Source organism: Triturus cristatus, chromosome 6 (assembly GCF_964204655.1).
Source record: "Triturus cristatus chromosome 6, aTriCri1.1, whole genome shotgun sequence".
In the NCBI taxonomy this organism is placed as follows: Eukaryota; Metazoa; Chordata; class Amphibia; order Caudata; family Salamandridae; genus Triturus; species Triturus cristatus.
The window spans coordinates 869,893,716-869,909,508 of NC_140589.1; the positions used below are offsets into that span (position 1 = coordinate 869,893,716).

Sequence of the window (15,793 nt, forward strand, 5' to 3'; positions counted from 1 at the left end):
CAGATGATCCAGACCTATTGGGCAGCAGGACAGCAGCTGTAAAAAATAGTACTGTGGGAGCCTACTATATGGGGAAGAGCACTAGGGCCGATAATGCGTAAAGCATTCAGGGAGACCTGTCCTGCGACTCAGCTCTGACCATCTGATTTAAGAGATAGCATGTAGTCCCGAAGAGTTTGCCAGATGTCCTTCGGCCTGGCAGAAGGGGGCTGCAGCGTTGCATAGACTTCGCTTGTCGTGTTGCAGTAGATTACACTAGTTACCCAAGCATCCACAATAGGACGAGCACAACTGCTCCGCCACAATGCAATTTCTCTTTTACCTAAACAGCAAAGCTATGTCAGTAAATCTGCGAGCACTCTTCAACATGTCTGCTACATAGCCCACGAGTGCCAACAGGGGGTCTGGCACAATCTCCGTCTCTCTCATAAGGTAAAGGCGTTCAAACACCCCGCTCCAGATGTGCTTACATGTAGACACGCCCCTTTCAAATGGGAGAAGTCCGCCTCTGGAGCGCTGCATTAAGGGCATTGGAAGGATTGGTTGGGTCGAGCTTCGTCAACCCACTAGGAGTTATGTACGCTCTGTGTAGAAATTTGAAATGGAGGAGTTTATGCCGATGATATGGGGTGACCAGTTTTGCATGCGTGCAGCAGTAGTACCATTCTTTGTCTGAAAGAGGGCAGCCCAAGTCATGTTCCCATGTTACCCTAATATTCACAAATCAAGGTGCTATTAAGTTTGGGGTTTCAATGGCTTCTTTCCTCTAGACTATTTACATTGCCCAGGTTTTGATTTTTAATGTTTCTATATTTTAATTACATCTTGTCAATTAATTCATTGAATTTGTTTCCCTTATACCCTGCTTTAGTTTAACTTAACATCACAAGAATTCTACATAATAATTTCTTGTATTTTTGACTTCCTGTTAGTCTAGTTTCCTAATTGATCCCCGTTCAACGCCAGACTGGTGAGCCAAAAGCAGCCCTGGCAGAAATGCTCAAATCAGAGCAGCTCCCTTTGTCTTCTCCTACAATCCCTCTTGCAACCCACCCTTTCACACTCTCTCTGTGATCACTTGCTTTCTTTCCACCTTCCTCTCTTTTGCTGTAAGCCTCCCTGTGCCTGCTGCAGTCAAGCTCTTGAGAGCTGGGGGAAGTGACAGAGGCACCAGGAGCGACCTTGGGTTTTAAAAACCCGCCTCCGAGGGCTTTAGCCAATTGGGGGGGAAATTTCCTGTCCTGCCCTGTACCCGGCTATTTTAAAGAGAGGCCTTGTGCTCAGTCTGCTACTACCAGTGGGGCAGTTTGGTAACTTCAAAGCAGCCTCTCTTCTGCCTTTATGTGGTCTACATAGACCTAGTTTGGGCCTACACTTTGGTTGAAGTAGACTTTCAACACCCTACACTACTCTGAAGGAAAATCACCACAAGAAATATGCTGCCCGGACTCTGCAACAGAATCGCATATGTCATGCAACGTGCAATTACGGTGAAGGAGTGAAGAGATATCTGAGAAACGTTTTCTCTCCCTCTGAGGGACGGCAGGTAAAGGTCTCTTCAGAGCCTGGAAGGGAACAAGCGAATGAACCACTGCACAGTTGATGAGATAAACCTTGAACCGATCAATATCATACATGAGCAGCAAAGCAGGCTGTCGGTTAATCTCGTGTCCAACAGGAAATTGTTTCACCTTCGTCCTCTTAAATAAATGGTGGAAGGATTTACTCCCCGCAGTTTACACTGTATGTGCCGGATTTATCACCGTTGGCTTGATTGCTTTTCATCATCTGGCAGGCACTGGAGGCCAAATCTGATTGAGTGATAATGACTGGGCAGCAAAAATGATACCATCTCCTTGCAGGGTTGAAAAAAGTTTAGATAAGTGCATCTTGGACTTTTTACAAATTTTTCACTTTTGAGGAATACCTGCCACGATTTCCTTCACCGCAATATCTTAATGTGAAAAATAAGCACCGTATTGAAAAGAACAGCTCTCGGTTATGGATGGTTGGAACATACGCATTGTGATTGTGCTGCCTTTGAAAGGACATTCATTCACAGCACTGGGAAATGATTGTGTGTGTTAAGCAACAAAGAGCTTCACGGCCATTGTTTTACAATTGTACAAATGTTACATCACCAGTTTGCATCATCCATGGTGTTGGGGGTCCTCAATTTTATCCGGTGTGTGGGGAATTTTGGGTGGTGATTCTCGCCTCAAGCGAAAGAGGGTGAGATCTATTTTCCAAGACCAGTAACAAAAGTTATTTTCCCATGATTATCATAAAATGATGTGACAGAGAGTGAGAAAGCTTTCTTAAGTGCAGGTTTCTTCAGAGGACACGAGGCCTGATTTAGAGAAGGGTGGTAGGAGGTATAGCTAGGTCTCTTCCAAATTTACTTACAAGACCTCTTAATTTTCAAAAGATGTTGGTCACCATCACTGATGAATATAGTACCATCCACATCTCAAAGAAAAAGAAGAAAGACAGTACTTTTTAGATCTGGGTTTTGACAAAACAGCTTTCAAACAGGCCTGTTGCTGAAAGTACTGAAAGTTTACTTAGAGTTCTCCCCTTTTACCCATTGGCTTTCCTCCACCAGCCTCTTTCTACCATTTGAAGTTGACTTTGTCAATCACTTCTTGTCTCAGCCCACTGGGATATTCATCTCTGTATCCTTCTGCGCCCACTCCAGTGCTTCCAGTGAACTGCATGGGGGACTATTTTGCAAGAATAGCCCTCTCTGTCCACTCTTGCTGGCTCTTTTTTGAATGCCTTGCTCTAACATGCAAACACTGCATGTAATAAAACACTAAGCAAAGACCCATTGGCTTTTCCACTGCTTGTTACTTGTGGTTGATAACTTTCTGGCAAGTATCAGCAGAGGCCATCTATTATTTCTACCTCTTGAGGGAGATTTTGCTTGTGCTGATGCCAGTTATATTGAGCAGCACTGAGGTTACTCGAAGAGGCAAATCTAGAAGACCGCATATCATCTCTGCATTGAAGCTTTGAGGTTCTTGAAGATACTGTAAAGAATAGTGAGACTTCCTCATTCACCAGTGACTTCCTGAAAGTTTCAATGTGAGGTTTACTTTGATGTCTGATGTGTAGGTCTGTTGATATACTGACCAATTTTTTTTTAACCTGCCTGTTGGTCTAGGCTCTCCACTTGACCATGCTAAAGGGTGGGAAACGAATGTGCCCACTTGCAGAAGTGAAGGAATAAAAAAAGACAGAGTTCTGGGTTAAAACATTTCTTTTTTTTACATTGGTAATTTGCTTATAATTAGTCCTGTATTTCAGCTATATTTCCTGAATTTTCTGCTTAAACCTCACCACACAATTAAGAGTATATTTATTTGGGAATTAAGGAAATAAATTGAGCATGCTTTAAAATCCCCGCGTGCGATTTCCAGTTTTTAGGTCATTTAAATTATTAGGATAACAATTTTCCCAGTGCTCCGCTTTGTACTTCCCCTTGTACAATGTGTTCATGCCCCGTCCGTCCTGGCTGTCTGTAAAAAAAACTCTCTAATTAATAACTTCCACATTTTGTGCTCCGGAGCCATGCCAGTACTGTTCCCCGTCTCGACAGCGGATTAGCAGGATTAGCAGGCCCCGGCCCTCGCTGCGAGAGCATAATGCGTCCTCTTCCGCTCTTGAGAGAGGTCTACACAACATTTCTCAACTGAAGGTCAGCAATGGCAAAAAAACTTCACAGGATCAGAGTGACTTTTATGGGAACCACACTGAACTTCCGACTGCGCCTGCAGAGTACGCCACATCAGGGCCGGCGTTAGCACTGGTGGCGCCTGGTTCGACAGTGTTTGTTGGCACCCTCCCAGTGGCCACCTCTGCCACGGATTCCATCACTACCACCATTTACAGTGTTGCTCAAGTTTCCATAACCTCTCTCTCTCAGGTGCATTTAATTAGTTTTATAGCGCCACTCATACCAGTGTAGGGTGTCAGAGCACTTTACATCACACACACATTACACAGAGACATCAATCATACATGCGTAAATCAGTGTATAGGAAATGCTACGTAAGACAGAGGACTACAAGGTGTAGGAGTCGCGTGTCATCCATACTGGTAGGCAGTATAGTTTGAGTGCTTGATCTGGAGAAGCACAAACTCAGAATTTAAAACTTAACAATATGATTGGGGGTTCTCTTTAATAATAAGATTTGATTTCTACCCAGATGAACCCTTTTTGAAACCTTACAGTAGGATAATGAAAGACTGGGGAAAAAATCATAACGCTCTAACATATACCTTGCAGTTTTCATGCATCTCTTTGACAGTTGATAGCTCAGTGTTCTATATTAGGATTTTCACTTATAAACTGCAAGTAATTAAAGGATCTCTGTCAAAAGCAGTAACTCACTGACCTGTTTCAATTGTATGCCCTTTGTGATTTGCATGGTACATATTCTTGCAAGCATATTCTCCCTTTGCACCCATGAGTCAAAACTTCCATTAGACTCTGCTTCTCTCTCCAGGAAGAACATTAATCACCAGAGTCATTTTGACATCTTTATTGTTGCCTGAACATTGCTGGAGTCCAGGAACGCGGCATCAGGTGCTTTAAAAACATCTCACCACCGGAAGTCAGCGTCCAGTGCGGTGGCACCGGTCGCACCGCCCTATAGCAGGCCCTGCGCCATTTCCGCCACTGAGAAGAGAACGCAAGGTCTCCTCCAAAGGGTGGCAGGAGAAAGACGTACGTTTTGCAAAATCATTGCGGCTTGCGTAGCGTCTGGATAGGTGATCTGCTGCAACCAATCAGCAATCCCCAAGGCTGTGCAAGTGCTGAGGGAATGAAATAACAGATTGCCATCTATTAAGTGTTTTAAGAGGCTGAGACAGACAGTTCCTGTTCTCTGCTTTGTGGGTTGTGCTTTGGGATTTGCAGCAATTAGAAATTGTGTACACATTGACTTTCATTGCCATTAGCAAAAAATACCCCTCAGACTCCCCTGCACACATCAACCGACGGTGACAATTGTGCAGTACAGCATGCTTCATTTATGCTATAGCAAACCGTTTCCTTTATAAGCACAGTAGTGTTCAGTACTGCAAGATGCAATCGTAGGGCATCGAGAAGGCCAAAATGCCTAGCAGCGCAGTAATCCCCCCTGCAAAAAGGACTCCCTCACTGTAAGGCGGTGGCGGCAGCTTATTTATGTATCGTAGGCCTATTCCCTGTAGGAGGAGCTATAGAATTATGCATTAAAAGACGGCAGTTTACACCATGCAGTTGTAAAATGTGGAGATGTTGGCTGTGATTTCGGTTCATCCTGAAGTCAGATGGAGCTCAATCCAAATCATGTGTCCTTTAACCCTTTCATGACCTCACAGGAATGCCATTTCATGGTAAAAATGGATAACTTGGTATAAAGCTTCTTGGTTTTTACTTTACAAGGGTGTTTCTAGTTTGCTATTATTGCATTACAAGTCCGCTTGCCACGTACTGAATCCAAGTGTTCATTTTAATTAGGGCTCCCGGTTTTTTGATCATTTTATCTGTATTTATCCTTTTTTATTTTAGGTTTTGTGAAAAAATGAAGCTGAAATGTGTATTTCTACTTTTATTTAACCAGTTAATGTACACTTGTGCCTGAACGCCTGCCAGGTTTCAATGATTTAAACACACTGAGATGATAAAACATTCACTTATAAGAAAACATGCCATTTTTCGACTTAAACTGCTGTTCAAGGCTTTTTATTTAAATTCCTGGTTTTTTTTTAACCCTTTTGCCTGTTCAATCTGCACAGCTGTTGGCCTTGCAGTCATGGTTGACAGCATTTAGAATCAATCAAAAACAACCAGTTTCCGTTTTTATCCACATTTAAAAATAAATACAGACAGGACGTAAATGGTTTTCTGTCTGTATTTATCTGTCAAAGTCAGCAAAAACGGAAAACATGGAGCTTTAATTTGAATTGCTGTCACTTCCACATTTTTAAAAAAATCTTGTAAAGATCAGAGGGAAATATTGATTAAATAGGCTGAACCTAAGAGTTACAATGATACTGACACAGGTTTCAAGTAGTGGTGAAGCAGCTGCTACCCCTGGTGGCCACTAATTGGTTTCAATGGATGTTGGAAATGCCTTTAGCTATACTAGCGATATTATATTCTTGTGTGATATATTGCATTAATTTATTTGAATTCTGATTTGCGATACACCACAATCAGGGCTGTAGGAGTTACGTTTAGAGTGTCGCTGCTGCTTCATTATAATGTTTTTATTAGAAGTATTGGAGATGAAAAGTGGGTGGTGGACCTTCATTTCATTCGACTGCGTCTAGCACAACTATGGATTATTTACTGGTGTAAATTAGTAGATTGTTTTTACACACTTTTTGCCTATCGTATCATGGAGGTAATTTGTGGAGATAAGAAAACTTAAAATGGCCCAGGATATTTTCTCCCTATGTTTTTTGTACGTGTTAACTTTTGATGTTGTGATGGTGCTTTAAATGGCATCTCTTCTCAGATCAAACGTTTTTAGCCGGATTAATAAGGAGAGGCCTGCGACCCCAATAACCAGCACAACCATGGAGGTTGGGATGTAATCAAAAAACCATGAAATTGTATTGCATTTATATAGTGTTTACTACCCCTGACGAGGCATCGAAGTGCTTTTTCAGCGAGTAGCACGCTACTCTGGAACCCAAAGAGGATTAGTGGTGAATTAATATAGGGACCATGCACCTCTCTAGCCTTCCCTCTGCTTTAAATGCATGCAGCAGGATGGGCTGTGTAATCACTTTGCAGATTAAAAAAAATATGTTTTGTTAAAAAAAAAAAAAATCGTCTCATCTTTCAAGAATATGCTTTAAATCCTGCTAGGCTGGACAGAGGCAGGATCATTTAGCGAAGGAGATGGCCATTATTGCCAGTTGATATTATCACTCAGTCTGCACTTCCTGATGTTGCTAGAGGGGATTTACATGACTCTAGTGTTCCCTGTATTCCCCACCCTCAGTCTACGCCATTTGATGCAGAAAGTTTGGACTTACATGACCCCAATAATCCCTGCAGCCCCTACTGTGCACACTTTTCAGAGTTTTCGCCTATAACGTACGAGCAAGTCACCAAACTTCTTTAGGTCACTAAATCCGGATCACTATTGGACCCATGCCCTCCTAAAATAATACACTCTGCGACCGAGTTAGTCGCCTGCCATCTTAAGGAGATATTCAATCTTGCCTTTAAAACTGTTATCTTCCCTAAAATATGGAAAAAGACCTCCATTCTACCACTTTAAAAAAAGCTAACTTGGATAAAACAGATCCAGGCAACTATCGTCCTATTGCCCACCTGCCACTACTGGCAAAACTTCTGAAAAAATATATGAACCAAGAACTGGCCACATTTATCATTAGCAATGATATTCTGGATTCATCACAGTATGGTTTCCGAAGTGGACATAGCATCGAGCTTGCACTGATCATGGCGTCAGAAGAAATCAGGCGCTCTGTAGATAAGAGAGGCATGGCAGCACTGGTGCCGCCCTATCTCTATTTAAATCCTTCCTTTCGGACCGGGAACAATTTGTGGAAATGGACGGCCTTAGCTCCCAGAGAGTTTCAAACTCCCGTGTGGGGTCCCACAGGGCTCGTCCCTGAGGCCGACCCTTTTTAATCTATATGTGGTCCCCCTGGCTAGACTTATTAAATCGTACGGGTTTGCCATGGTGTTATATGCAGACGACACCCAGATCATAGTTTCTATTTCAAATGATACCCGCAACACAGCTCATAACTTTCACGCCTGTGTGCGACAGGTGAGTAGATGGATGTCGGAGAACTGCCTCAAGCTGAATTCTAATAAGACCGACGTTCTTCTTTTTGGTAGAGATTCATCTTTCTGGTCCTCGGACTGGTGGCGCATGGAATTAGGCCCCCCATGCCAGCCACCAAGGCGAAAAACCTGGGAGTCATTTTTGACACCACCTTGTCCTTCTCCCATCATGTGAAAGCGATCACTTCATCTACCTGTTACACATTGAAGATTATGAGGAACATTATTCCTCTCATACCGCTGGACCTTCAGAAAACAGTGGTTTCATCACTAGTTGTGGAGGCTGGAATGTCCTTCTGATTGGCATTAACAAAGGTCTCCTTGTTAAACTGCAAGTTATACAGAACTCTGCCGCCCGATTGCTCTTTGAAATGCCAAAATATTCTTCCGCCAAGCTGGCCCTCAATGCTCTACACTGGCTTCCAGTGGAAAAACGGATTAATTTTAAGGCACTCTGCATCGCCTTTAAGGCACTGCATAATCAGGGCCCTGTATACCTGATTGACCGTTTCTGCTGGTATACCCCGACCAGAAGGCTGCGGTCCTCTTCACACAAGTTGGTGCAGGTCCCAAAATCACGACTTTAAAACTGGGATGGCAAAAGGTTTTAAATATCACAGCCAGATTGTGGAATCGTCTGCCTTGCAACCTCAAAAATTCACCGGACCTGCTTTCTTTCAGGAAAGGCTTGAAGACTTGGCTATTTACTGCATAAATTCGGTAATACATAGACTTTAGTCCTTCTCTTATCTTTTTGCTGGCAGGATGTTGGGTGACAAGCGCCTAGACGCCTTAGGGTATTAGCTGTGCTAAATAAATAAATAAATAATTGGGTTTATTTGTCTTGCTTAGACATATATATATATTGCTTTGTTTATTAATCCATTTTTGCGTCCCTGTTCACACCAGGAGTTATTTCGTACCTTTAACACAAAACTTGAAAGAAGGGCATTAGTGATATTTTTTAAGGATAGTGTGAGTGTGTCCAGGTACCGTTTAATGCCTTCTACCTCTAATACAGGCACAACAGTTTGAAGAAAATCCTTAATTTACTGAACAGTTCTCTTGATTGACAACATGGGGTTTTCTTTTACAATTGTGCTTAGTTTTGCGCTAAGTTCTAAAGTTAGGTTTGTCTTTCAATTACAATAGGCCAAGTGATTTCAGCTGTACGGAAGTTAGATCTGTTTTTTCCTGCTTTTTGTAGTGCCTCATAATCATAAGGTGGCAAAGAATGTCTTATTGCTGCTGATTGTAACCTCTTGCATTTTGTTCTTCCCCTCAGAGCTGCCCAGAAGCTGAACTTGTCTTCCAAAAAGAAAAAGCATCGACCTTCTCCTTCGCTGACTTCGGATCCACCTCTCTTCTCAACCAGCTTCTGTGGAATCCTTCAAACATCCCCGCCGCCTGCCCCGCCATGTCTCCTGAGGGCGGTCAACAAAGTGAAAGACACTCCTGGGCTGGGCAAGGTATGCGTTTCTTCATGAGCCCTTTGTCTGCGTTTGATTTAGTAGGGTGCAACCTACCTTATGGGGACCCCTTACTAAATTAGCCCCTCTCGGTTGTGTGATAATGTGGAATTAGTTCCAGATGTCGATCTATGATGAAGGAGGACCAATGATTGTTTGGAGGCAATTTTGTACAATTTCCCTAACTATATATTTAATGGTGAACCTTTTTCTATTTTATATTCATTCCATGAACTTTATTTTGAGCGGTTTTGTCCTTTTAAAATCAATCCTGGAGGGCCGGATCCATGCCAGATTATTAAGATAACCACCTTTATCTAAATGGGGATATGCTAAAGATCTGACATGGATCCCTCTCTCCAGGACCGACCTTTGAGAACCCTGTTTTAAACCACTGTCAGTCGTGAAGTAGAAGGCTGCATATTGTGTAATCCGTTTGCTTTTCAATAGAACAATAAATAACAAAGCTTCAATAACCTTAAATTCTAGGAATCTAAATTCACTCCTAAGATGCAAGACCTTACAAAGTATTGCTGTGACTAGATTAAAATGGCACATCAAGATCTACCAGAATCCAGGAAATCCTCACAAATATAGATCACTCTATTGGTGTCAAAAATTCTAGAAAAATTGTTTTTCGCATTTCTGTAAATCAATTGGACCTAAATAGCATTTTTTCTATCCTCCAACTTTTTTTGGCTTACACTTTGCAGGTAGACTGCCATTGTAAACTCCTAAGATGAATTACTCTCGAGAGCAGCTGGGGGACAGGAAACTTTGGTTGTGCCTGTCCTGTTCCTTGAGTGCTATGGATTATGAGTTACTTTATTATGTGGTACCAGAAAATCGGGGCCGAAATATCCTCGGTCATAAATAGTGACCTAAATATAATCCGCAGAAATGTCGCCCCATTGGAGTTAATGAGAGCAAATCGACACCCAATGGCACAATATTTTTGTAAGTCATATTTAAGTCAGACGATGTTTCTGTATATGTTCTGACACATAACTTCTATAAATAAATTCCTCAGTAAGAAAAACTGGATTCAACGAGTTTCTCGTCAACCAGAAACAATGGGTGGTGATTTGTAACTATTTAGTCAGAGCCACTGGTCTGAGAATCAGGGGTGGGCGAAATTCAGATAAATTTGGCAGAATTACATAAAATTACAGTTAATTAAGCGAAATGCGGATCTGTTATTTAGCACTATATTTGATGTGAGGACGCATTTTACACTGAAAAATTGAGCAAACGGGACAGGTGTTGTGGGCAGCTGCTGCTCGCATACTGGCTGTTAGCTTTGTTCCTGTGCACTCACTGTAAAGTTTTGCAGCAAACAGCACACAATTGTGTGATGTGGCATAATAGCGTAATTTGTAGGCAGTACGTTAGCATTTTTTGTATTTCGCCCAGGCCCAGTTCGAATTTAGGGTCCTTCATGTATCATCATCATTTTCCATTCTTTTTTAGGTCCAACTTGACATTGCAGCTGTGTATAAGATTCTTTACATGTACATAGAGTGAGCTTCCTATGCACCCCATAGGATATTTACCCACTCACTTTATGCTACTGGATGTTTTGCGTATCATCCTTCATCCTAGGGAGTGCTTACATTGCAAAGCATGAGAGACTATTTTACATCTCAAAAGGACACTGAACCCACACATTATATTCTATAGCTCATAGAACTTTGTATATAGAAAGCAATCCTTTTTTGTTTTGCTTTTTCAGTTCAGCAGGCTTTTGGAAAACATTTTACTAAGGATCTATAATGGAATCCAGAACAATTGGCTTTCCCGGTACTTGCAATTTCAAGTCACCCACACTAATGCTCCTGATGGGGAGTCCTGTCCGTCAGTCCTATGCCATGACACAATAGTATTGATCAGTAGCAGGCACAAAGGAGGAATCATTCAACCTACCAATGTGCTTTTCCTAAATTCAGCCGTGCGAAAGCTGGTTGGTAGCTGGTTGTGCATTCACATCCTATATTGTTCTTTTTCTTTTGTTGAGACACATGCCATGCTCCCTGCTACCATACCTCTGTCTTAGTATAGCATACATGCCAACATTTTAGAAAAGGAAAGTGGGAGATTTTGAGAAATAAATCAGGGGAATGCATTTTCCCAATGGACTTCTACTGAAGCAGAAACAATTTTAAGCGGGAGATAGGTAAAATGGCGCCTGAATCTGGTCTATTATCATGTCTGGTATAGTTTGGAAATAAGTGTTGTTTTTTTAAGCTAATTTTAGTATTGTGTGAACACTCTGAGTTGCATTCACATTCTACCCACTGAGGGGCTGCAGTTGATTTAATCATCTTGTGTAATAAAGACTGTGAGTTCCTCCAAGACAAGAGAGGTAAAGAATTACAGGTACTCAAATGACATCAGATACAAAAGAAAGTAATATGTATACCTCAAGAACCTGAAAGGCCATAAGACACTTTGCAATATGAAGCTGAGATGAAGAACAGAGTTCTTAACTTGACTGCAAGCAGCATAAAAAGAGGACTAGCATAGGGAGACCAGTCATTGGTTGTAGGTTTTCTGCTCTCATTCTTCCTCATTTGTCGAAGGCTTAGATTGGTATGTCGCCTCGTGGAGGCATCTAAGAATAACATAGCTATCACACTGGCAGCGTTTTAAAGAAGGCCTCAGAGCATGCACATCTGAACTTTCTGCTGACATGAATTGAATAATTTGGATGTCTACAGCAGGAAACTGGTAAATTGTTTTGATAAATTACAATGCTAAATTGAAGACCTGACCTTTCAAATGTGGGCTGCTTCCAAATATGAAATTGAAGAAAATAATACATCTGCAGCATTATGACATCTTTGATGCCAGAGACTGAGGTTATGAATTTACAGATGTAGCCCTTCTGAGGCAAGAAAATGTCCCTCTTTTGTGGAAAGAGCTTTGTGTCACCATGTAGTTTCCTCCCTGAAATACTGAATCTCCCGGTATTCCCAGTTATTGCTTAAATGTTGGATACAAAGCAACTTGTGAAAATGATGGATAGGAAGCAAAGGTTCATGAATGGCAAAAGCATGAGTGGGTTGAAAAGGTCACAGTTATCACCTGGCTTCTTGAATGATGCATGTCCTGTTTACTGGCCCTCTTGTAGGTAGACTTTAGCAGGACTACTGAACCTTAGACCAATGTCAGAGTGGGAAAACATTCCAAATCCTTGAGAAGTGTAGTTGATTAGACATTTAATAGCGTTTGTATAGGGCATTGTGACCCCTTAGCAGGTTGGGCAGCTGATTGTGAAGCTACTCTATGCATTACACATGGTTGTCAGAGTGAGGTACTACAGTGTGGTCTGTGTCTGAATCATCATGTGCTGTGCGTGAAGTTCAAAGGCATGCCACAGTTGTGTCGCAAGAACTTGTGGTTGCAATTGAACATGTAAGTAAGTAGAGAAATGCAAGAGAGATAGTCACAATGCAGGTGGGTGTATGACGTGGCACAGTGGAGGAGAGCATCAAGTTATCTTGGTTACTGGGGAGGAGGAGGCAGATGGTGCTCAAGGCAATTCCTGGGTTGTTCAGCATGAATTTGTGTCTTCTGGATTGCCAGAGGTTGTGTTGACCTGTTGAAAAGACAGGCCATGGAGTGCTTCACAAACTGCGTCTATGCATCTGTGGTTGACATATGCACATTTCCTAAATCTATAAGTGCGTACTTCACTAGTTACGGGCCGAAGCTCTTTTAGAGACAGTAGCCAATGCCGGTGTTACGATGAAAAAAGATATGATGTTTTCTGTTGAATACAGAAAAACCCCGAAGGGCTTTTCTGTGTGCTAAGGAAAGGAATACTGTAGTAATGAAGTGGAAACCGCCCCGCCCCCCCCAACATTTGTTAATATTTTCACCTTACTTTGGCTGCGAGTTCCTTGATGAAAGCAGTCACTGAGTCGTATGAATTAAAAGTGGATTGGTATTGTAAAACATGTCAAATCCAAGTCCTGTGCTGTGTCCAGTATGTTAGTGTATTTAAGGCAGTGAATTGGGAGACCAGTGAAAGCTTTTGGGCACCACAGCCAGCACTCATTATGCTAAAATTATCCAAGTTAAGTAGTAAGTCAAAAAGAGTCAAGAGAGAAATCAACAAGGCCTCAAGATCTACAACTTTCAACTTTGCCTCACCCAGAACATCACCATTGCCTCCCCATCAAACACATAGCATTAATAATTAGAGTGATCATCTGGCCCCACTTGAATTCTGTATCAACTCCTCTATACTGGATGTACATTGGGGATTATGACAATAAAGGCCATCCAAAATATGGTGGCTAGGTTAATTTTAAAGTAAAGGCCTGGGCTGCATTGTTCTAGCCGTAAAATGTCTCAATTGTCTTCCAATTGTGACAAGTAATTTATGATACTGTTCCTCAGCCACATGGCAATCTTCATGTATCTCAGTTGTTGCTTTCAGTGGTACAGGCCAAGTGAGGGTGCTCAGACCCAATCAAAGACAACTTTCTAGTCCTTTCAACAGCCCATTAATCTAAAGACAGAGAAAGACCAATCTTAAACTCCTTACTAGCCACTATCAAAGACATAAAGATGACCCCACCTTCAAGGAAAAGCTGAGGCCCCTTATAATCTGACAGCACTTCGACACAGTCCTTGGCCCCCCGGCATACTGATCCAACTCTTCCATCCTTCGGTGACCTCCCTATTTCTACTTTCTACTGTCCACCATCTTAGTTGTAGCATGTTGCAAAGCATTCACCTAGCAATTGCATGCAGCGACCAACAACTACCCAAAATAGATGCCTTCGAAAAACTTTGCTACACTAACTTCTCTCCAAATCTCATATAAAGCATGCTTATTATTTAAAGGTTTGTTTTATGCAACTGAAAAGGGAAATGGAAAGCATAAATGGGTTGCCGTAATGCGTGGGATTTAGAAACCTGGATCATGTAGACCTGTTTCTGATGTGATTAAACCCTCAGGAATTGAGCACTGCCAAGATTTAGGTTGATGTATACCATAGATGATTCAATCATAGTGGTATTTTAGTGTGTGATTACTTTTTGGCAAGCCTTTTCCTACGCATTGATATACTACAAAGAACGTACAGTGTGAAGCATAGCAGACACTATAAGCTGACACCACAGCATTCAGGTCCCCAAGCAATCCTCAGCTTTCTGGTCGTTTTCCTAAGATTAGTCTACCAAAATCCTGGAAAGTGAGAAGATTAGTATTAGAAGATCTTCCCAAAAAGAACTACAACTTTTTTTTTCCTGGATCCCTGTTGATCAAGGTAAATCAAAAATCTGGCCCCTGTCAACACGTTATGTCATTTAGTTGTTAGTTGCCGTACAATGAAAGCCAGGTGGGCGGCTGGGTCTAACAGGGGATCTCTTGAAACTGGATTGCTGGCTGTTGAATAAAAGTGAAGCGCAATGTGGTGAGATTTTTTGGGTTGGATCTCTGCCAAGCGTACTGAGCTTACATTGTCTTGTAATATTCATATTCACAAAATGTAATGCATATGTTTTTTATTTTGTTCAAACTTCTCCAGAACATTTATTTTGTTAGGAATCATCTAATGAAAGCTGATTCCCTGAAGACTTGATATATATTCTCATGCCTTCAAAAATGTACCTTCTTTCAAGCGGTGTCTCATATGCCATCATTGCACGTCCCATTTTATATAAGCAGATTGTCGCCAGTTTGAAACTCAAACAATTAATTATAATATATAGTCCAACAGACTGCATTGAAAAAATCCAACGTAAGCCTGCCACTGTATATTTCTTTTTCTTGACTGTCCTCGTCTCGCATTTTCCCCAAATCTTAAGTTACAAGACTTGCTTTTGCAACTATCCAGACTTTTCGTATGATTTCAAAAAGTATAAAATAGTTGCCTTGGTAAGTAAAGGAAATAGTATATAGGAGGACAAGGGCATCAAATGGCGTGGATGATACCCCATGATTTATTGTATGCTGGGAATTCTTGGTTATATGATGCAAATATCAGTAACACATTTACTTGTCCCTAAAGCATGCAGATAGGTGAACGGCCCTACTGGCCCTGCATCCTAACATTGAAGCAGCCTGTCTGACTACTGATGGATTTTTGTGTACGTAGAGAATGTATCTTCTCCCATCAGAGAATATTCTAAAACATCTGACGTTAGAGAGTTTTCTTGCATGACACATTGTTCAAATCATTGTGTTCGACAAGCCAAATGTATTCATAAAAATCAATAAAAGTTTCAGATTTTCTTTCTAGTCTAAATAATGGTGCCCACCGCATTACTGAAAAAATAACAAAATTCTAAGCAAATTAATTTTTTTAAACATATAATATAGGTGGTAACTAAAACACTAAAATCAGCTGTGTGCTATGCTTCGTTGGCTAGTTAAGGTTTTCGTGGGCACGGTCCGACATGGACCATTTTCAAATGCTGAATGGCAGAAAATATACTATAACTTCCTAGTAGAGGTGGGCGAGCCAGCAAATTTACAGGGAGAGCCATG

General features: G+C 41.5%; 1 protein-coding gene across 1 annotated transcript in view; it reads left to right on the forward strand.

Annotated features, from left to right (window-relative positions):
* Window positions 1-15,793, forward strand: part of KIF26B (kinesin family member 26B) — a 699,050-nt gene that overhangs the window by 410,361 nt on the left and 272,896 nt on the right. The window contains exon 5 of the mRNA XM_085611462.1: window positions 9,108-9,291. Within this exon, the coding sequence (XP_085467588.1) occupies window positions 9,108-9,291 (184 nt within the window). The remainder of the gene's footprint in view (window positions 1-9,107; window positions 9,292-15,793) is intronic.